Source organism: Acomys russatus, unplaced genomic scaffold (genome assembly GCF_903995435.1).
Source record: "Acomys russatus unplaced genomic scaffold, mAcoRus1.1, whole genome shotgun sequence".
Lineage (NCBI taxonomy): Eukaryota > Metazoa > Chordata > Mammalia > Rodentia > Muridae > Acomys > Acomys russatus.
In genome coordinates, this window is record NW_026131487.1 from 101815 (window position 1) to 124367 (window position 22553).

Here is a 22553-nt window from a genome sequence, read left to right on the forward strand (position 1 = left end):
ATTGCAGCTTAATTTATTTTTTTTAATTAGAAAAAAATTTTTAACGCCTCACGGCGGCTGCCTCCGTATGTCTCTGGGCTCTATCTAACCTGGGGCCTCGATTAAAAATTTTTTCACTGTAAAATCAGTGATTCTGGGTCAATTTTCTGCTGTGTGTTGCTTCACACGGTCTGATTTCATCCTAATTTAATTCGTAATAATTAAAGAAATAATTTAACGCCAAAGTCTGGCTTTCTCCCAGCGTCTTCCCGCCGGCTGCCAGGCCTGGGCCTCGTCTGTGTGTTAAAAATCACCCGAAACACACACCTAAAAATTTCTTTTTGGTGGAATAAGCCACCAAGGGACAGGTTCCTGCTGTGCCTTGCTGCCTGTGGTCTCATTGCAGCTTAATTTATTTTTTTTAATTAGAAAAAAATTTTTAAAGCCTCGCTGAGGCTGCCTCGTGTGTCTGTGTGCTCGATCTAACCTGGGACCTTGATTTAAAATTTTTCTCTGTAAAATAAGCGACCCCAGGTCATGTTACTGCTTTCTCCTGCTTCACAGGGTCTGATTTCATCCTAATGTGCTTTGTAATAACTAAAGAAAAAATTTAACGCCAAACTCTGGCTTTCTCCCAGCGTCTTCCCGCCGGCTGCCAGGCCTGGGCCTTGGCTGTCTGTCTGCTAAAAATCACCCGAAACACACACCTAAAATTTTCTTTTTGTTGGAATAAGCCACCATATGGCAGGTTGCTGCTGTGCCTTGCTGCCCGGGGTCTCATTGCAGCTTAATTTATGTTTTTTAATTAGAAAAAAATGTTAAAGCCTCGCTGAGGCTGCCTCTGTGTGTCTGTCTCTCTGTGTGTTCAATGTAACACGGATTCCAGACCTAAATTAATTTTTTCCCTGTGAAATAAGCAGCCACATGTCACGTACATGCTGTCTATTGATCCATAGGGTCTGATTTCAGCATAAGTTATTTTTTTAGGAATAAAAAAATTTTTTTTAAAGCCTCGCCTTGGCTGCCTCTGTGTGCCTGTGATTGCAAGGTAAAGCCGGGGCCTGGACTGAGATGTTTTTTGTGTGAAATAAGCAACCGGGTGCCACGTCCGTGCCGTCTCTGGCTTCGAGGGGTCTCAAATTACCCATATTTAATTGTTTATAATTACAGAAAAAATTTAAAAGCAAAAAAACTCTGGCTTCTCCCAGCGGATTTCCATCGACCTCCGTGACTGTGTATGACTTTCTGTTAAAAAATCACCCGAGACGGAGACCAAAAAAATTTCTTATTTGTGAAAGACGCAAGGGCAGGGCATGGCCTTGCTGTATTTCCCTTCCCGGGCTTAATTCCAGCCCGTTTTATTAAAATAATTTATTAAAAATCACCCTCTGGCTCGTCAGACAGGACTCACCCTGACAGCCTTGGCGCTGGCTGTCAGTGTCGGGTGGGGATTTTTCATTTCTTATCCTGTGGTGACATCTTGTGGCCAAAAGGCGGAACTGCACCGGGACGTCCAGGCGTGGGAAAGGGCAGCGGTCTGTGTGCTCGATCTAAACTGGGGCTTTGACCTAAAAGTTTTTCACTGTAAAAAGAGCGACAAAAGGGTCATGTTCCTGCTGTCTCTTGCTTCACAGGGTCTCATTTCATCCTAATTTAATGAGTAGTCATTAAAGAAAAATTTTAACACAAGGCTCTGGCTTCGTCCCAGCGTCTTCCCGCCAGCTGCCAGTCCTGGTCCTTGTCTGTCTGCAAAAAACCACCCGAAACACGCACCTAAAGTTTTCTTTTTGGTGGAATCAGCCACCAAGGGACAGGTTCCTGCTGTGCCTTGCTGCCCGGGGTCTCATTGCAGCTTAATTTATTTTTTTTAATTAGAAAAAATTTTTTAAAGCCTCACGGCGGCTGCCTCCGTGTGTCTGTGTGCTCGATCTAACCTGGGGCCTCGATTAAAAATTTTTTCACTGTAAAATCAGTGATTCTGGGTCAATTGTCTGCTGTGTCTTGCTTCACAGGGTCTGATTTCATCCTAATTTAATTCGTAATAATTAAAGAAATAATTTAATGCCAAACTCTGGCTTTCTCCCAGCGTCTTCCCGCCGGCTGCCAGGCCTGGGCCTTGGCTGTCTGCGTGCTAAAAATCACCCGAATCACGCATCTAAAATTTTCTTTTTGTTGGAATAAGCCACCAAGGGGCAGGTTCCTGCTGTGCCTTTCTGCCCGGGGTCTCATTGCAGCTTAATTTATTTTTTTTAATTAGAAAAAAATTTTTAACACCTCACGGCGGCTGCATCTGTCTGTCTGTGTGTCTGTGTGCTCGATCTAACCTGGGGCCTCGATTTAAATTTTTTCCCTGTAAAATAAGCGACCCCAGGTCATGTTCCTGCTTTCTCCTGCTTCACAGGGTCTGATTTCATCCTAATGTGCCTTGTAATAATTAAAGAAATAATTTACTGCCAAACCCTGGCTTTTTCCCAGCGCCTTCCCGCCGCCTGCCAGGCCTTTTGCCTTGTCTGTGTGTCAAAAATCACCCGAAACACACTCCTAAAATTTTCTATTTGGTGGAGTAAGCCACCAAGTTGCAGGTTTCTGTTGTGCCTTGCTGGCCGGGGTCTCCTTTCAGCTTAATTTATTTTTTTTAATCAGAAAAAATTTTTTAAAGCCTCGCCTTGGCTGCCTCTGTGTGCCTGTGATTGCAAGCTAAAGCCGGGGCCTGGATTGATATGTTTTATGTGTGAAATAAGCAACCGGGTGCCACGTCCGTGCCGTCTCTGGCTTCGAGGGGGTCTCAAATTACCCATATTTAATTTTTTATAATTACAGGAAGATTTTAAAAGCATAAAAACTCTGGCTTCTCCCAGCGGATTTCCATCGACCTCCGTGACTGTGTGCCACTTTCTGTTAAAAAATCACCCGAGACGTAGACAGAAAAAATTTCTTATTTGTGAAAGACGCAAGGGCAGGGCATGGCCTTGCTGTATCTCCCTTCCCGGGCCTTAATTCCAGCCCGTTTTATTAAAATAATTTTTTAAAAATCCCCCTGTGGCTCGTGAGCCGGGATCGACATCGACAGCCTTGGCGCTGGCTGCCTGTGTCAGGTGGGGGTTTTTCATTTCTTATCCTGTGGTGACATCTCGTGGCCAAAAGGCAGAACTTCACCGGGACTTCCAGGCGCGGGCTAAGGGCAGCGATCCGGCCTCCCGAGCCCGGCCAGGGAACCAGGGCCCCGGCCTGGGAGACCGGATCTGTCCCGCTGGGTGGCTCCCGCCTCCCGCCGGACCCGCCTCCCCGGATTGCACTCGGGCCCCGCCCCCCCAGGTCCGTCGTTGTGCATGGTCCCCGGTCCCTCCGTGGGGAAACGCCCCGGGCGGAGACCCTGAGTTCCGCAGTCACTGTTGGGGTGTCTGACTCTCGGGGTGAACCCCCCCGCCCTCAGGGCTCCCTCAGAGAAGCCGGGTCTCCAACAAGCAAGTAGCGACCCAACAAGTAGGCCCGAGGCACGGGCACCGAGCCGGGAAGAGCTCTTAACGAGCTCCCGGGCCCTCCCCGTAGACCTCCCCCGTTTCTCGGTGTTAAGCAAATCCCCCCGGCAACAAAACCAACAAAAATCACACGTCCTTAGGTGTATCTAAAAGCCAGCGCCGCGGCGTCTGGAGAACGTGTTCCTTTTCTGAGTAATTTGACTGTTTTCGGCGCAGTAATTTGACTGTTTTCGGCGCCACGACCACAATGGCGCCCAGGGTGTGAATCTAACCGTAACCCAGGCCTAAATTTTTTTCTCTGGCGAACTCAGCAGCAGCTTGTCACGTTCCTGCTGTCTCTTGCCTCACGGGGTCTGATTTCAGCCTCGGTTAACTTTTTTCAATCAAAAAAAAATTTTTCACACCTCTCTGCGGCTGGCTCTGTGTGTCTGTGTGTTGGATCCTACCCGAGGCCTGGGCCTCAATTTCTTTCTTTCACTGTAAAAGAAACGACCCTGTGTCACGTTCCTGCCGTCCCCCAGCTTCACGGGGGTCTCATTTCAGCCTCATTTAAGTTGTTATAATTAATAAAAAAATTTTAAAGCCTCGCTGTGTCTTCCTCCCCTCGGATTTCCACTGTCTTCCAAGTCTGCGTGTGTCTGTGGGTTCCAATCTAACCCGGAGCCTGCACCTCAATTAATTTATTATCCCTGTGAAATAAACAAGCGTGTGGCAAGTTCCTGCTGTCTCTTGCTTCAAGGTGTCTGATTTCAGCCTAAATGAATATTTTGGGATTAAATAAAATTTTTTAAAGCCTCACTGCAGCTGCCTCTGTGTGCCTGTCTTGTGTGTTTAATGTAACACGGATCCCGGACCCAAAATAATTTTTCCCTGCTAAATAAGCAGCCATGTGTCACGTTCCTGCTCTCTCTTGCTTCCCTGGGTCTGATTTCAGCCTCATTTAATTTTTTACGAGTCAAAAAAAATTTTTTAAGCCCCTCTGTTGCTGCCTCTCTGTGTGTCTCTGTGTGTTCCATCTCACCCAGAGCACGGACCTAAATTAATTATTTCCCTGTGAAATAAGCAGCCACGTGCCACGTTCAGGCTGTGTTTTGCTGCCCTTCCCCGGGGGTCTCATGTCAGCCTATTTTCCCTCAGAGAAGCTGGGTCTCCAACAAGCAAATGCCAATCCAACAAGTAGGCCCGAGGCACGGGCACCGAGCCGGGAAGAGCTCTTAACGAGCTCCTGGGCCCTCCCCGCAGACCTCCCCCGTTTTTCAGTGTTAAGCAAATCCCCCCGGCAACAAAACCAACAAAGATCACACGTCCTTAGGTGTATCTAAAAGCCAGCGACGCGGCGTCTGGAGAACGTGTTCCTTTTCTGAGTAATTTGACTGTTTTCGGCGCCACGACCACAATGGCGCCCAGGGTGTGAATCTAACCGTAACCCAGGCCTAAATTTTTTTCTCCAGCGAAATCAGCAGCAGCTTGTCACGTTCAGGCTTTGTTCTGCCTCACGGGGTCTGATTTCAGCCTCGTTTATCTTTTTACAATCAAAAAAAAAATTTTCACACCTCTCTGCGGCTGGCTCTGTGTGTCTGTGTGTTGGATCATACCCGGGGCCTGGGCCTCAATTTCTTTTTTTCACTGTAAAACAAAGGACCCTGTGTCACGTTCCTGCCGTCTCCCGCTTCACGGGGGTCTCATTTCAGCCTCATTTAAGTTTTTATAATTAATAAAAAAATTTTAAAGCCTCGCTGTGTCTTCCTCCCCTCGGATTTCCACTGTCTTCCAAGTCTGCGTGTGTCTGTGTGTTCCAATCTAACCCGGAGCCTGGACCTCAATTAATTTATTTTCCCTGTGAAATAAGCAACCGTGTGGCAGGTTCCTGCTGTCTCTTGCTTCAAGGTGTCTGATTTCAGCCTAAGTCAATTATTTGGGAGTAAATAAAAATTTTAAAAGCCTCACTGCAGCTGCCTCTGTGTGTCTGTCTTGTGTGTTTAATGTAACACGGATCCCGGACCCAAAATAATTTTTTCCCTGTTAAAGAAGCAGCCACGTGTCAGTTTCCTGCTCTCTCTTGCTTCCTGGGGACTGATTTCAGCCTCATTTAATTTTTTAAGATCCAAAAAAAAATATTTAAGGCCTCTCTGTTGCTGCCTCTCTGTGCCTCCCTGTGTGTTCAATCTAACCCAGAACACGGACTTAGATTAATTTTTTCCCTGGGAAATAAGCAGCCACGTGTCACGTTCCTGCTCTCTCTTGCTTCACAGGGTCTGAATTCAGCCTCATCTAATTTTTTAGGATTGAAAAAAAAATTTTAAAGGCCTCTCTGTGGCTGCCCCTCTGTGTGTCTGTCTGCGTGTTCGATCTTACCGAGAACACAGACCAAAAATAATTTTTTTCCCTGTGAAATAAGCAACCAGGTGGCACGTTTGTACTGTCTCTTGCTGCGCGGGGTCTCCATTTAGACAGATTTCAATTTATATCACTACATAAAAATTTTACAGCCAAAACCCTGGCTTCTCCCAGCGGATTTCTATCAGCCGCCGTGACTGTGTCCGACTTTCTGTTAAAAAATCACCCGAGACGTAGACCTACAATTTTTTTTATTGGTGAAAGGCGCAAGGGCAGGGCATGGCCTTGCCGTATCTCCCTTCCCGGGGCTTAATTCCAGCCCGTTTTATTAAAATAAATTTTTAAAAATCCCCCTTTGGCTCGTCAGGCAGGACTCATGCTGACAGCCTTGGCGCTGGCTGTCAGTGTCGGTTGGGGATTTTTCATTTCTTATCCTGTGGTGACATCTTGTGGCCAAAAGGCGGAACTGCAGCTGCCGCCCGCCCGCTCAGTTTGGCCGGTCAGTGAATAGGTTTCCCAAGTCAGGGTCAGCACGTCACAGCCGTGCCCCTGCCCGCCGTGTGTCCCTGCAGCCGCCCGCCCGCCCGCCGCCGCCCCCTACACCCCCCCGAGCGAGCGAGCTAAAAATAGACTTGGCCAGACCTAGACCTGGTCCGGGCCCGGGTCACCCAGCTGTCATCCTAGCTGTCACTGTAGCTGTCACTTTAGCTGTCACTGTAGCTGTCACACTCCTCCTCCTCCTCCTGCCGCAGACGCCTGGGATCGCATGTGTGTGTGCGTGCTTGTGTTGGAGCGGCGGCCCGTTTACTGTCCGGTGCCGGGACCGCGACCGGTCTGCCTGCCTGCCTGCCGTGCCGCCCGGTCCGTCTGCGGCGGGTGCAGCGTCGGCTCCCGCGGGCCGGCGGGCGGGCGGGTACGTGTGGAGCCTCGGCGGCCGTGTCTGCCCCGTCCGGCATGCCTGCCCCGTGCGACAAACCGCACAGCAAAGTGACAGGGAACGTCAAACACACCGGGGCCGTTCCTGTCTCCAGTCACGGCGCTCGGCAGGCAGGCGGGCGGGCAGGCGGGCGGGCGGGCGGGCAGGGGCTGGCGGGTCGCTGTGCAGCCCGCGGGTACGGAGCGAGCGGGCGACCGAGCCCAGCACGGGGCAGGAGCAGAGAAACCAGCTCTCACGGAGGCGCCCCGGGCCCTCGCCGCTGCAGCCGGTTCCCGTCCCGCGTCCCGGTTCAGGGCCGCTGAGCTGTCAGACTCGTAGGGTTCCCGTGCACTTCAGTGCGCCTGCCCGGCCGGTCCCTCTGGGGACATCTAGTGGCCAAGAGGCGGAACTGCACCTGCCGCGCCGGCACCTCCAGGCTCGCCCGCCCGCCCGCCCGGTCAGTCAGTCAGGCAGTCAGGCAGTCAGTGGGCCGGTGGTCAGCGGGCCGGCCGGTCAGCGGCTACGCTTCCCAAGTCGGGGCCGGCTCCTCACAGCTGTGCCCCGGCCTGCCGCCCTCTCTCTGTGAGAGCAGCACGTGCTGGACACGGACAGACAGAGAGAGAGACCCGTCCCGTGTCGGCGGCGGGCGGCGGGTGGGCGGGAGCCTTTCCCGTTCTGTCCCTGTGCAGCCGCCCGCCGCCCGCCGCCCGCCGCCCACAGCCGCCGCAGCTTCTGTCCCCCGGGCGAGCGGGCGAGCTCCCAATAGACCCGCGTGTGCGTGTGCGAGCGGCGGCCCGCTTACTCACGGGTGCCGGGACCGCGACCCGGTCTGCCCGTCAGTCTGTCTGCCGTGCCGCCCGGTCCGCCCGTGTCGCGGGCGGCGTCTGCTCCCGTGCGGCGATGCCGTGGCTGCGGCGGCGGCCGTGCCTGCCCCGGCCGGCGTGCCGCCCGCGAGCGAGGAGCCGCACGGCAAAGTGACACGCGTGGGCCGTCCCCGCCTCCCGTCCCGTGTCCGTCCCGGGTCAGGGCCTCCGAGCTGTCAGATCCGTAGGGTCCCCGGCGACTCCAGCGCGCCTGCGCGGCCGGTCCCTCTGGCGGCATCTAGCGGCCAGAAGGCGGAACCGCACCCGATGCCGCCCCGGCCGGCCGTGGGACGTGCCGATTGGCCGGCCGGGGAGGCTATGGTAATCTCTCCGGGGCCCTGCGGCCTCATGGGAAAGTCACCCTCACGGAAAAGACGGTCGGTGGAAGAGGCCCGGGCCGGCCAGGAGCGTGAGGCTATATCCGCGCCCTCTGGGTGCACCGGTGTAAAAACCAAATGGGCGAGCGATCGCCCGTCGCTTCCCTCGGGAGAGCGACAGGGGGGGGGGGAGTCAAAAAAAAGAATTTTTTTTTTAGGCCAGCTGCGGCGGCTGCAGCGGGCTCCGCATCCCGAGCCGGAGCCCGCCCGGGGCCCCACCGAGCCCGGCTCCCGCCGAGCCTCAGGCCCTCCGGAGCAGAGGGGCCCTCTCTGCCCGGGAGGCCCAGGGCGAGGCAGAGCCGGCGACGGCGGCGGCCCCGGGGGAGACAGCAGCCGCCAGGGCAGCAGGAGCCGCATCCCGAAGCGGCGCCTGCGAGGCCGCCCCGGCCGCCTCCCGCCCCAAATCCCGGGCCTCACGGGCAGAGAGGGCCCCTCTGCACCGGAGGCCAAGGGGGGCGAGCGGGAAGGCCGGCGGCGGCCCCGGGGAGAGAGAGACCCCGCAGGAGCCGGCTACTCCCGAGCCGAGGCCTCCGCGGAGCCCCTGGCCGTCACCCCTCCCGGGCTTCCCGGGCAGAGAGGGCCCCTCTGCTCCGGGGAGCCTGGGGAGGGAGTGATGGTCAGCGGGCTTCCGCGGAGGCCGGGCTCCTGCGAGGGCTCTCTCTCTCTCTCCCCGCTTTCGCAGCTGGCCTTTTTTGGGGGTTTTTACACCGGCATTTTTTTTTTTCAAAAAATTTTTTTTTGGCGAAAAATTTTCGCTGGACTCTTTTTTTTTTATACATTTTTTTATACATTTTTTTATACATTTTTTTATACATTTTTTTATACAGGCGGTCGGTGTGAGGGGGGTGATTTTTTGAGGAAGAGAGACGGAGAAGGGGCGGCCCGCGGTCTCCGGGGCCTCGGTGTCGGTGACGTCACTTCCTGGAGACGGCCGGGGCCCTTTGTTTACGTGACGTCACTTCCTGGAGACGGCCCGCCCTCTCTGTTTACGTGACGTCACTTCCTGGAGACGCCCCGCCCCGTGACCCCTCGACGTCACGTCCGGGCGACCCCCCGACCCCTCGACGTCACGTCCGGGAGGGGCGGCGCTTCCCGGGGTCGAACCGGCCCCCTGACCCTGTGACGTCACATCCGGGTGACCCCCGACCCCGAGACGTCACTTCCCGAGGGGCGGCGCTTCCCGGGGAAGGCCCGGCCCCCTGACCCCTCTGACGTCACATCCGGGCGACCCCTGACCCCGAGACGTCACGTCCGGGACGGCCCCCGAAACGTCACGTCCGGAGCGGGGTCGGTGACCTCTGACCCCCGACCCCGAGACGTCACTTCCTCTCTCCCAGGGCTCCGTGCGTGCGGCGGCGCGGCGGCGTCGTCACTTCCTGTTTCCTCCGGTTCCGCTCCGCTCCGGTGACCCGCCTGCCGCTGCACTTGACCGACCGACCGAGTGACTGACTGGCTGACTGGCTGGCTGGCTTCACGAACCTGAGCTGTCTGAGGACCAGGCCGAAGCCTAAATCTAGGCCCACGGCTGCCTGCACCTGCCCGTCACGGGCCCGGAGCCTGACCTGCGCCTGCCTGCCTGCCTGCCTGCCTGCCTGCCTGCCTGCCTGGGAGCCGAGACCCCCCCCCCCCCGCGTGTGAGTGGAGAGAGACCGGGAAGAACCGGGCCAGGTTCTCAGCGGAGCCTCACTCTCAGGACCAGGCCGAAGCCTAAATCTAGGCCCACGGCTGCCTGCACCTGCCTGTCACGGGTCTGACCTGCGTGTGTTTGGCGAGACCACCACCCACCACCCACCACCCACCACCCCCCCCGTCCTGCGCCCGCACTCTGTGAGTAGAAACTCGAACCTAACCCAGATCCTGACCCAGACGCTCGGCCCGCGGACTAGGCCGAAGCCTAAATCTAGGCTGAGAGCTGAACCTGTCGTGTATCGGTTGGTTGGACGCGGCGCGTCCTGTGATAGTTTAATTCACTCGTTTGTCTACGTGTGTATCGTTTTATTGTGCGCTGGTGACGACGCGTTGGCTACTAATAAAGTGTCCTCCTTGGCGTCTCTGACGTGCAGTCTTCCTCCTGGAGGAGTCCGTCTGTCTGTCGGTGGAGTCCTGGAGCGAGTGGGCGTTGCTTGGCGGTCAGTGGGAGGTGCCGGGAGCCCGGGGAGGTGTCTACAGGTGTCCACAGATGTCCAGTCCTCACCTGGGAGTCTCTGGGCAGAGTCCTGGAGCTCGTGGGAGGTGCCTGGAGGTCTGTGGGCGTTGCCTGGAGGTCTGTGGGAGGTGCCTGGGCGTCTGTGGGAGGTGCTACGGTCTCCTGGGCTCCGCCCAGGAGCCCGGGAAGTTAACTGCAAGTGTCTAGTCCTCACCTGGGAGTTGCTGGGAGGAGTCCTGGAGCTTGTGGGAGGTGCCTGGAGGTCTGTGGGAGGTGCCTGGGCATCTGTGGGAGGTGCTACGGTCTCCTGGGCTCCGCCCAGGACCCCGGGAAGTTAACTGCAAGTCTCTAGTCCTCACCTGGGAGTCTCTGGGCAGAGTCCTGGAGCTTGTGGGCGTTGCCTGGAGGTCTGTGGGAGGTGCCTGGAGGTCTGTGGGAGGTGCTACGGTCTCCTGGGCTCCGCCCAGGAGCCCGGGAAGTTAACTGCAAGTCTCTAGTCCTCACCTGGGAGTTGCTGGGAGGAGTCCTGGAGCTTGTGGGAGGTGCTTGGAGGTCTGTGGGAGGTGCCTGGGCATCTGTGGGAGGTGCTACGGTCTCCTAGGCTCCGCCCAGGAGCCCGGGAGGTTAAATGCAAGTGTCTAGTCCTCACCTGGGAGTCTCTGGGCAGAGTCCTGGAGCCTGTGGGAGGTGCTTGGAGGTCTGTGGGAGGTGACTGGAGGTCTGTGGGAGGTGCTACGGTCTCCTGGGCTCCGCCCAGGAGCCCGAGGAAGAGTTTACAAGTGTCTAGTCCTCACCTGGGAGTCACTGGGAGGAGTCCTGGAGCCTGTGGGAGGTGCTTGGAGGTCTGTGGGCGTTGCCTGGAGGTCTGTGGGAGGTGCCTGGGCATCTGTGGGAGGTGCTACGGTCTCCTGGGCTCCGCCCAGGAGCCCGGGAAGTTAACTGCAAGTGTCTAGTGCTCACCTGGGAGTCTCAGGGCAGAGTCCTGGAGCCTGTGGGAGGTGCTTGGAGGTCTGTGGGAGGAGGCTGGGCGTCTGTGGGAGGTGCTACGGTCTCCTGGGCTCCGCCCAGGAGCCCGGGAAGTTAACTGCAAGTCTCTAGTCCTCACCTGGGAGTCTCTGGGCAGAGTCCTGGAGCTTGTGGGAGGTGCTTGGAGGTCTGGGGGCGTTGCCTGGAGGTCTGTGGGAGGTGCCTGGATGTCTGTGGGAGGTGCTACGGTCTCCTGGGCTCCGCCCAGGAGCCCGGGAAGTTAACTGCAAGTGTCTAGTCCTCACCTGGGAGTCTCAGGGCAGAGTCCTGGAGCTTGTGGGAGGAGCTTGGGCATCTGTGGGAGGTGCTACGGTCTCCTGGGCTCCGCCCAGGAGCCCGAGGAAGAGTTTACAAGTGTCCAGTCCTCACCTGGGAGTCTCTGGGCAGAGTCCTGGAGCTCGTGGGAGGTGCCTGGAGGTCTGTGGGCGTTGCCTGGACGTCTGTGGGAGGTGCCTGGACGTCTGTGGGAGGTGCTACGGTCTCCTGGGCTCCGCCCATGAGCCCGGGAAGTTAACTGCAAGTCTCTAGTGGTCACCTGGGAGTCTCTAGGCAGAGTCCTGGAGCCTGTGGGAGGTGCTTGGAGGTCTGTGGGCGTTGCCTGGAGGTCTGTGGGAGGTGCCTGGGCATCTGTGGGAGGTGCTACGGTCTCCTGGGCTCCGCCCAGGAGCCCGGGAAGTTAACTCCAAGTCTCTAGTGCTCACCTGGGAGACTGTGGGCAGAGTCCAGGAGCCTGTGGGAGGTGCTTGGAGGTCTGCGGACGTTGCCTGGAGGTCTGTGGGAGGTGCCTGGGCATCTGTGGGAGGTGCTGCGGTCTCCTGGGCTCCGCCCAGGAGCCCGGGAAGTTAACTACAAGTGTCTAGTCCTCACCTGGAAGTTGCTGGGAGGAGTCCTGGAGCTTGTGGGAGGTGCCTGGTGGTCTGTGGGAGGTGCATGGAGGTCTGTGGGAGGTGCTACGGTCTCCTTGGCTCCGCCCAGGAGCCCGGGAAGTTAACTGCAAGTGTCTAGTCCTCACCTGGGAGTCTCAGGGCAGAGTCCTGGAGCTTGTGGGAGGAGCTTGGGCATCTGTGGGAGGTGCTACGGTCTCCTGGGCTCCGCCCAGGAGCCCGAGGAAGAGTTTACAAGTGTCTAGTGCTCACCTGGGAGTCTCTGGGCAGAGTCCTGGAGCTCGTGGGCGTTGCCTGGAGGTCTGTGGGCGTTGCCTGGAGGTCTGTGGGAGGTGCTACGGTCTCCTGGGCTCCGCCCAGGACCCCGGGAAGTTACCTGCAAGTGTCTAGTGCTCCCCTGGGAGACTGTGGGAGGTGCCTGGAGCCTGTGGGCGTTGCTTGGAGGTCTGTGGGCGTAGCCTGGAGGTCTGTGGGAGGTGCCTGGAGGTCTGTGGGAGGTGCTACGGTCTCCTGGGCTCCGCCCAGGAGCCCGGGAAGTTGACTCCAAGTCTCTAGTGCTCACCTGGGAGTCTCTGGGCAGAGTCCTGGAGCTTGTGGGCATTGCCTGGAGGTCTGTGGGAGGTGCCTGGAGGTCTGTGGGAGGTGCTACGGTCTCCTGGGCTCCGCCCAGGAGCCCGGGAAGTTAACTGCAAGTCTCTAGTCCTCACCTGGGAGTTGCTGGGAGGAGTCCTGGAGCTTGTGGGAGGTGCTTGGAGGTCTGTGGGAGGTGCCTGGGCATCTGTGGGAGGTGCTACGGTCTCCTAGGCTCCGCCCAGGAGCCCGGGAGGTTAAATGCAAGTGTCTAGTCCTCACCTGGGAGTCTCTGGGCAGAGTCCTGGAGCCTGTGGGAGGTGCTTGGAGGTCTGTGGGAGGTGACTGGAGGTCTGTGGGAGGTGCTACGGTCTCCTGGGCTCCGCCCAGGAGCCCGAGGAAGAGTTTACAAGTGTCTAGTCCTCACCTGGGAGTCACTGGGAGGAGTCCTGGAGCCTGTGGGAGGTGCTTGGAGGTCTGTGGGCGTTGCCTGGAGGTCTGTGGGAGGTGCCTGGGCATCTGTGGGAGGTGCTACGGTCTCCTGGGCTCCGCCCAGGAGCCCGGGAAATTAACTGCAAGTGTCTAGTCCTCACCTGGGAGTCTCTGGGCAAGGTCCTGGAGCTTGTGGGCGTTGCTTGGGGGTCTGTGGGAGGTGCCTGGGCGTCTGTGGGAGGTGCTACGGTCTCCTGGGCTCCGCCCAGGAGCCCGGGAAGTTAACTGCAAGTGTCTAGTGCTCCCCTGGGAGTCTCAGGGCAGAGTCCTGGAGCCTGTGGGAGGTGCTTGGAGGTCTGTGGGCGTTGCCTGGAGGTCTGTGGGAGGTGCCTGGGCGTCTGTGGGAGGTGCTACGGTCTCCTGGGCTCCGCCCAGGAGCCCAGGAAGTTAACTGCAAGTGTCTAGTCCTCACCTGGGAGTCTCTGGGCAGAGTCCTGGAGCTTGTGGGCGTTGCTTGGAGGTCTGTGGGAGGTGCCTGGGCATCTGTGGGAGGTGCTACGGTCTCCTGGGCTCCGCCCAGGAGCCCGGGAAGTTAACTGCAAGTGTCTAGTGCTCCCCTGGGAGTCTCAGGGCAGAGTCCTGGAGCCTGTGGGAGGTGCTTGGAGGTCTGTGGGAGGTGCCTGGAGGTCTGTGGGAGGTGACTGGGCACCTGTGGGAGGTGCTACGGTCTCCTGGGCTCCGCCCAGGAGCCCGGGAAGTTAACTGCAAGTGTCTAGTGCTCACCTGGGAGTCTCTGGGCAGAGTCCTGGAGCCTGTGGGAGGTGCTTGGAGGTCTGTGGGCGTTGCCTGGAGGTCTGTGGGAGGTGCCTGGGCATCTGTGGGAGGTGCAACGGTCTCCTGGGCTCCGCCCATGAGCCCGGGATGTTACCTGCAAGTGTCTAGTGCTCACCAGGGAGACTGTGGGTAGAGTCCTGGAGCTTGTGGGAGGTGCCTGGAGGTCTGTGGGCGTTGCCTGGACGTCTGTGGGAGGTGCCTGGGCATCTGTGGGAGGTGCTACGGTCTCCTGGGCTCCGCCCAGGAGCCCGAGGAAGTGTTTACAAGTGTCTAGTCCTCACCTGGGAGTCTCTGGGCAGAGTCCTGGAGCCTGTGGGAGGTGCTTGGAGGTCTGTGGGAGGTGCCTGGAGGTCTGTGGGAGGTGCCTGGGTGTCTGTGGGAGGTGCTACGGTCTCCTGGGCTCCGCCCAGGAGCCCGGGAAGTTACCTGCAAGTGTCTAGTGCTCACCTGGGAGTCTCTGTGAGGAGTCCTGGAGCTTGTGGGAGGTGCCTGGAGGTCTGTGGGAGGTGCCTGGAGGTCTGTGGGAGGTGCCTGGGTGTCTGTGGGAGGTGCTACGGTCTCCTGGGCTCCGCCCAGGACCCCGGGAAGTTACCTGCAAGTGTCTAGTGCTCACCTGGGAGACTGTGGGAGGTGCTTGGAGGTCTGTGGGCGTTGCCTAGAGGTCTGTGGGAGGTGCCTGGAGGTCTGTAGGAGGTGCTACGGTCTCCTGGGCTCCGCCCAGGAGCCCGAGGAAGAGTTTACAAGTGTCTAGTCCTCACCTGGGAGTCTCTGTGAGGAGTCCTGGAGCTCGTGGGAGGTGCCTGGAGGTCTGTGGGTGTTGCCTGGACGTCTGTGGGAGGTGCTACGGTCTCCTGGGCTCCGCCCAGGAGCCCGGGAAATTAACTGCAAGTGTCTAGTCCTCACCTGGGAGTCTCTGGGCAAGGTCCTGGAGCTTGTGGGCGTTGCTTGGGGGTCTGTGGGAGGTGCCTGGGCGTCTGTGGGAGGTGCTACGGTCTCCTGGGCTCCGCCCAGGAGCCCGGGAAGTTAACTGCAAGTGTCTAGTCCTCACCTGGGAGTCTCTGGGCAGAGTCCTGGAGCTTGTGGGAGGTGCCTGGAGGTCTGTGGGCGTAGCCTGGAGGTCTGTGGGAGGTGCTACGCTCTCCTGTGCTCCGTCCAGGAGCCCGGGGAAGTGCCTAAGGGACACTGGACCCTACCTGGAAGTCCTAACCCTGGACTCTCCTAACCCTTACCCTAGCTGCACCGTAACCCTAGCATCACCCTAACCCTAGCTGCACCGTAACCCTAGCCTCACCGTAACCCTAGCCGCACCGTAACCCTAGCTGCACCGTAACCCTAGCCTCACCGTAACCCTAGCCTCACCGTAACCCTAGCCTCACCGTAACCCTAGCTGCACCGTAACCCTAGCCTCACCGTAACCCTAGCCTCACCGTAACCCTAGCCTCACCGTAACCCTAGCCGCACCGTAACCCTAGCCTCACCGTAACCCTAGCTGCACCCTAACCCTAGCATCACCCCTGTTCTCTGCCTGTGCCCAAGGGCGACAGGCAAGGCAGCTCACAGCGTGAGGACTCTGCTGAGAAAACACCTTCTCTGGGCCGGACAGAGCCTCCCGGGTGACACGAGTACACACAGGGCCTCCCCCCCGAAATAAGAACCTAGCAGTCGGTGGTCGCGTCACGGAGAGCGCGGGCGGGCGGGCGTCCTGCGGGGAGAGAGAGAGAGAGCAGAGTCCGGTCATTAGCGGGCGCCCGGACGGAGAGACAGCGTCGTCGCCCCCGCCGCCGCCCCCGTAGACCCAGGCTCACACTCAGCGCCCGTCGCACGGGGACATTTCTCATTTCTTATCCTCTGGCGACATCTAGTGGCCAAAAGGCGGAACTGCAGCCGCCGGCCAACAGCGCGTCCGTCCCTGTACAGCGTCCCCCGACCGCCCCGCCGGAAACGGCCGGAGCGGGGAACTTTGGTTCCGCCCTCACGGGGGTGCCGCCGACTCTCGGGTGGGGGACCCCGCCCCGCCCCCATCCCGTCCCGCGGTGGTGAGGGGGTCCCCGGCGCGGAGACCGGGACCCTCGGTGCCACGCCGCGGGAGCCCGAGCCCCACGCCCGCGCGCGCCTGCCTGCGTGTGTGTGGGTGGGGGGGTGGGTGGGGGGGTGAGGGGTGGACGCCCCGCGTCCGGGGTCCGTCGGGGTGCGGGGGTCCCCGCCGCCCCGCAGAGCGCGGCGACCCGGGTGTGAACCCCGAGTCCCGCAGACCCACGGGAGCCCGAGCGTCCGTGGGGAAGGGGGAACCTCGTCGCGAGCGCGTCCCGCGGGGCGAGGGGTCCCCGGGCTCCTTCCTCGCACACACGGGGACCCCGAGGCCCGCCCGCCCGCCCCCCACACGAGACACGACCGCCTCGTCGGCCACAGTCGCACGCGCTCCGCACCCACCCCCTGTCCGCCGCCGAAAAACAGCCACCGCCTCCTTTCTCTCTATTTTTCTTTTTTTTTTACTCAGACACAAGGAACAGAACCGACATAAAACCTTCAGGGCGGCGAGCCGGGGACCGGCTCCGCGTTTCTCACGCTCCGGTTCCCACGGGCAGCTCCCGGCTCTCACCGCTCTCCGGCGCCACCCGGCGGCCGGTTCGCGAAACCGCGCCCGCCACCGGGAACTCCCGGGCGACCGGGCCCGTTACCGGGACCCGCCGGGCGCCGGGCGCCGGGCTCGCCCGTGCCCGCCCGCCGCGTGGAGACGCCCGCGCGTTTCTCGGTTCCCACACCCTCCCAGCGGCAGGGAGACGGGGTCCCTCCGGGCGGCGGCTGGGGTGGAAACCACCGCCGCCGCCGCCGCCGCCGCCGTCGCCATGTTGGATGCCCGGTCTCCGTCCCGCTGGGACGTTCGGTCGCTTAACGGCCCGAGAATCGCTCCCGCTCGCTCAGAATCACCGCCGTCCCGCCCGCCCGCCTCCCCGCGGTCCCCTGCCTCGGCGGCGGCGGCGTGGACCGCGTGGAGCGAGGCCGCCGCGGGCTCCGCCGCCGCCGCCGCCGCCGCCGCCATGTTGGATGCCCGGTCTCCGTCCCGCTGGGACGTTCGGTCGCTTAGCGGCCCGACAATCGCTCCCGCTCGCTCAGAATCACCACCGTCCCGCCCGCCCGCCTCCCCGCGGTCCCCTGCCTCGGCGGCGGCGGCGGCGTGGACCGCGTGGAGCGAGGCCGCCGCGGGCCCCACCACCGCCGCCGCCGCCGGTGCCATCTTGGCCGGCCGGTCCCTGCTTTCACAGACCGTTTCTGTCGTTTCCTTGTACCTCGAATCCCTCCGGGATCACGGCGATACGATCCGCCGGCCTCCCTGCGGCCCCCGGCCTCGGCGGCGGCGAGGGCCGCTGGGATTAGAACCGGCAAAGCCGCGGCGGCGGCGGCGGCGGACGGCGGCGGCGGCGATGATGGCCTCGGAGCCTCGCCCGGCAGGTCCTCGTCTCCAGCCACACGTGTCGGTCGCCTCACGTCCCGGGAGTCGCTCCGGCCCCCTCGGGGTCACGGCGATACGATCCGCCGGCCTCCACGCGGCCCCCGCCGAGGCGGCGGCGAGGGCCGACGGGATTAGAACCGGCCAGGCCTCGGCGTGCGTCCCCGGCTCCCGTCCCGGTCGCCATGTTGCCCGCCACGCCGTTTCCAGTTTCGTTAATTTTTAAAGAGACAGTGTCGGTTTTTTCGCGTCTCAGAATTCAGATTCAGGCCGTGTTTGGCCTCACAGGGTCTGATTTCTGCCCGCTTTAGATTTATTAATTAAAGAGAAAATTTAACGCCAAACCCTGGTTTTCTCCCAGCGTCTTCCCGCCAGCTGCCAGGCCTGGGCCTTGTCTGTCTGCGTGTTAAAAATCACCCGAAACACACACCTAAAAATTTCTTTTTGTTGGAATAAGCCACCAAGGGACAGGTTCCTGCTGTGCCTTGCTGCCCGGGGTCTCATTGCAGCTTAATTTATTTTTTTTAATTAGAAAAAAAATTTTAAAGCCTCACGGCGGCTGCCTCCGTGTGTCTGTGTGCTCGATCTAACCTGGGGCCTCGATTTAAAATTTTTCCCTGTAAAATAAGCGACCCTGGGTCATGTTCCTGCTTTCTCCTGCTTCACAGGGTCTGATTTCATCCTAATTTAATTCGTAATAATTAAAGAAATAATTTAACGACAAAGTCTGGCTTTCTCCCAGCGTCTTCCCGCCGCCTGCCAGGCCTGGGCCTTGGCTGTCTGCGTGTTAAAAATCACCCGAAACACACACCTAAAATTTTCTTTTTGTTGGAATAAGCCACCAAGGGACAGGATCCTGCTGTGCCTTGCTGCCCGGGCTCTTGTTGGAGCTTAATTTATTTTTTTTAATTAGAAAAAATTTTTTAAAGCCTCACGGCAGCTGCCTCCGTGTTTCTGTGTGCTCGATCTAACCTGGGGCCTCGATTTAAAATTTTTTCACTGAAAAATCAGTGATTCTGGGTCAATTTTCGGCTGTGTCTTGCTTCAAAGGGTCTGATTTCATCCTAATTTAATTCGTAAAAATTAAAGAAATAAATTAACGCCAAACTCTGGCTTTTTCCCAGCGTCTTCCCGCCGCCTGCCAGGCCTGGGCCTCGTCTGCGTGTTAAAAATCACCCGAAACACACACCTAAAATTTTCTTTTTTTTGGAATAAGCCACCAAAGGGAAGGTCCCTGCTGTGCCTTGCTGCCTGGGGTCTCATTGCAGCTTAACTTATTTTTTTTAATTAGAAAAAAATTTTTAAAGCCTCACGGCGGCTGCCTCCGTCTGTCTGTGTGCTCGATCTAACCTGGGGCCTCGATTTAAATTGTTTTCACTGTAAAATCGGTGGTTCTGGGTCAATTTTCTGCTGTGTGTTGCTTCACAGGGTCTGATTTCATCCTAATTTATTTAGTAGTGCTTAAAGAAAAAATTTAACGCCAAACTCTGGCTTTCTCCCAGCGTCTTCCCGCCGGCTGCCAGGCCTGGGCCTTGGCTGTCTGCGTGTTAAAAATCACCCGAAACACGCACCTAAAATTTTCTTTTTGTTGGAATAAGCCACCAAATGGCAGGTTCCTGCTGTGCCTTGCTGCCTGGGGTCTCATTGCAGCTTAATTTATTTTTTTTAATTAGAAAAAAAATTTTAAAGCCTCACGGCGGCTGCCTCCGTGTGTCTGTGTGTGACTTTCGGTTAAAAAATCACCCGAGACGGAGACCAAAACAATTTCTTATTTGTGAAAGACGCAAGGGCAGGGCATGGCCTTGCTGTATCTCCCTTCCCGGGCCTTAATTCCAGCCCGTTTTATTAAAATAATTTATTAAAAATCCCCCTCTGTCTCGTCAGACAGGACTCACGCTGACAGCCTTGGCGCTGGCTGTCAGTGTCGGGTGGGGATTTTTCATTTCTTATCCTGTGGTGACATCTTGTGACCAAAAGGCCGAACTGCACCGGGACGTCCAGGCGCGGGAAAGGTCAGTGGTCTGTGTGCTCGATCTAAACTGGGGCTTTGACCTAAAATTTTTTCATTGTACAATAAGCGACCCCGGTCATGTTCCTGCTCTCTCTTGCTTCACAGCCTCTCATTTCACCTAATATAATTTGTAATAATTAGAGAAAAAATTTAACGCCAAACTCTGGTATTCTCCCAGCGTCTTCCCGCCGGCTGCCAGGCCTGGGCCTTGTCTGCTTGTTAAAAATCACCCGAAACACGAACCTCAAATTTTCTTTTTGGTGGAATAAGCCACCAAATGGCAGGTCCCTGCTGTGCCTTGCTGCCCGGGGTCTCATGGCAGCTTAATTTATTTTTTTTAATTAGAAAAAAATTTTTAACGCCTCACGGCGGCTGCCTCCGTGTGTCTGTGTGCTTGATCTAACCTGGGGCCTGGATTTAAAATTTTTTCTCTCTAAAATAAGTGATTCTGGGTCATGTTCCTGCTGTGTCTTGCTTCACAGGGTCTGATTTCATCCTAATTTATTTAGTAGCGCTTAAAGAAAAAATTTAACGCCAAACTCTGGCTTTCTCCCAGCGTCTTCCCGCCGGCTGCCAGGCCTGGGCCTTGTTTGTCTGCGTGTTAAAAATCACCCGAAACACACACCTAAAATTTTCTTTTTGTTGGAATAAGCCACCAAATGGCAGGTCCCTGCTGTGCCTTGCTGCCCGGGGTCTCATTGCAGCTTAATTTATTTTTTTTAATTAGAAAAAAATTTTTAAAGCCTCGCTGAGGCTGCCTCCGTGTGTCTGTGTGTCTGTGTGCTCGATCTAACCTGGGGCCTCGATTTAAATTTTTTTCACTGTAAAATCAGTGATTCTGGGTCAATTTTCTGCTGTGTCCTGCTTCACAGGGTCTGCTTTCATCCTAATTTAATTCGTAAAAATTAAAGAAATAATTTAACGCCAAACTCTGGCTTTCTCCCAGCGCCTTCCCGCCGCCTGCCAGGCCTGGGCCTTGTCTGCGTGTTAAAAATCCCCCAAAACCCACTCCTAAAATTTTCTTTTTGGTGGAATAGGCCACCAAGTTGCAGGTTTCTGTTGTGCCTTGCTGCCCGGGGTCTCATTGCAGCTTAATTTATTTTTTTTAATCAGAAAAAAATTTTTAAAGCCTCGCCTTGGCTGCCTCTGTGTGCCTGTGATTGCAAGCTAAAGCCGGGGCCTGGATTGATATGTTTTATGTGTGAAATAAGCAACCGGGTGCCACGTCCGTGCCGTCTCTGGCTTCGAGGGGGTCTCAATTTAGCCTTATTTAATTTTGTATAATTGCAGGAAAATTTTAAAAGCAAAAAAACTCTGGCTTCTCCCAGCGGATTTCCATCGATCTCCGTGACCATGTGTGACTTTCTGTTAAAAAATCTCATGAGACGTAGACCGAAAAAATTTCTTATTTATGAAAGAAGCCAGGGCAGGGCACGTGCTTGCCGTATCTCGCTTCCCGGGGCTTAATTCCTTCCCGTTTTATTAAAATAATTTTTTAAAAATCCCCCTGTGGCTCGTGAGCCGGGATCGACATCGACAGCCTTGGCGCTGGCTGCCTGTGTCGGGTGGGGGTTTTTCATTTCTTATCCTGTGGTGACATCTCGTGGCCAAAAGGCGGAACTGCACCGGGACTTCCAGGCGCGGGCTAAGGGCAGCGATCCGGCCTCCCGAGCCCGGCCAGGGAACCAGGGCCCCGGCCAGGGAGACCGGATCCGTCCCGCTGGGTGGCTCCCGCCTCCCGCCGGACCCGCCTCCCCGGATTGCACTCGGGCCCCGCCCCCTTAGGTCCGTCGCTGTGCAGCGTCCCCGGTCCCTCCGTGGGGAAACGCCCCGGGCAGAGACCCTGAGTTCCGCCGTCACTGTTGGGGTGTCTGACTCTCGGGGTGACCCCCCCCGCCGCCGTCCCACGGGGTGAGGGTCCCCGGCGTGGAGACCGGACCCGCCCGGGTCGGGACTCTCGGTTCCCCGTCGCGGGGAGCGATTCCACTGTTCTCTGTGCCTCGACCACAAGGGCGCCTGGGGTGTGACTGTAACCGGGGCCTGGGCATAAAGTTTTTTTCCTCGGGTGAAATGAGCAGCCGCGTGTCACGTTCAGGCTGTGTTTTGCTTCACGGGGTCTGATGTCACCTAATATAATTTGTAATAATTAAAGAAAAAATTTAACGCCAAACTCTGGCTTTCTCCCAGCGTCTTCCCGCCGGCTGCCAGGCCTGGGCCTTGTTTGTCTGTGTGCTAAAAATCACCCGAAACACACACCTAAAAATTTCTTTTTGGTGGAATAAGCCACCAAGGGACAGGTTCCTGCTGTGCCTTGCTGCCCGGGGTCTCATTGCAGCTTAATTTATTTTTTTTAATTAGAAAAAAAATTTTAACTCCGTCACGGCAGCTGCCTCCGTGTGTCTGTGTGCTCGATCTTACCTGGGGCCTCGAATTAAAAATTTTTTCACTGTAAAATAAGCGATTCTGGGTCAATTTTCTGCTGTGTCTTGCTTCACAGGGTCTGATTTCATCCTAATTTAATTCGTATAATTAAAGAAATAATTTAACGCCAAACTCTGGCTTTCTCCCAGCGTCTTCCGCCGACTGCCAGGCCTGGGCCTTGGCTGTGTGCATGTTAAACATCACCCGAAACACACGCCTAAAATTTTCTTTTTGGTGGAATAAGCCACCAAATGGCATGGCCCTGCTGTGGCCTTGCTGCCCGGGGTCTTGTGCAGCTTAATTAATTTTTTTTATTAGAAAAAAATTTTTTAAAGCCTCACGGCAGCTGCCTCGTGTGTCTGTGTGCTCGATCTAACCTGGGCCTCGATTTAAATTTTTTCACTGTAAAATAATCGATTCTGGGTCAATTATCTGCTGTGTCTTGCCTCACAGGGTCTGATTTCATCCTAATTTATTTAGTAGTGCTTAAAGAAAAAATTTAAAACCAAACTCTAGCTTTCTCCCAGCGTCTTCCCGCCGGCTGCCAGGCCTGGGCCTGGCGTCTGCGTGTTAAAATCACCCAAAACACGCACCTAAAATTTTCTTTTGGTGGAATAGGCCACAAATGGCAGGTCCCTGCTGTGCCTTGCTGCCCGGGGTCTCATTGCAGCTTAATTATTTTTTTTAATTAGAAAAAAATTTTTAACACCTCACGGCGGCTGCATCTGTCTGTCTGTGTGTCTGTGTGCTCGATCTAACCTGGGGCCCTCGATTTTAAATTTTTCACTGAAAAATCAGTGATTCTGGGTCAATTTTCTGCTGTGTCTTGC

The 22553-nt window shown here is 57.1% G+C and overlaps 1 protein-coding gene across 1 annotated transcript; it reads left to right on the forward strand.

Annotated features, from left to right (window-relative positions):
• Positions 1-3705: 3705 nt before the first annotated feature.
• Positions 3706-17517, forward strand: LOC127186234 (collagen alpha-1(I) chain-like). The gene is made up of 7 exons (XM_051142679.1): positions 3706-3717; positions 6548-7168; positions 7401-7983; positions 8110-8567; positions 9120-9355; positions 15706-15840; positions 16341-17517. Exons 1-7 carry the CDS (start codon positions 3706-3708, stop codon positions 17515-17517), a joined length of 3222 nt encoding a protein of 1073 aa, XP_050998636.1.
• The last annotated feature ends 5036 nt before the right edge of the window (positions 17518-22553 follow it).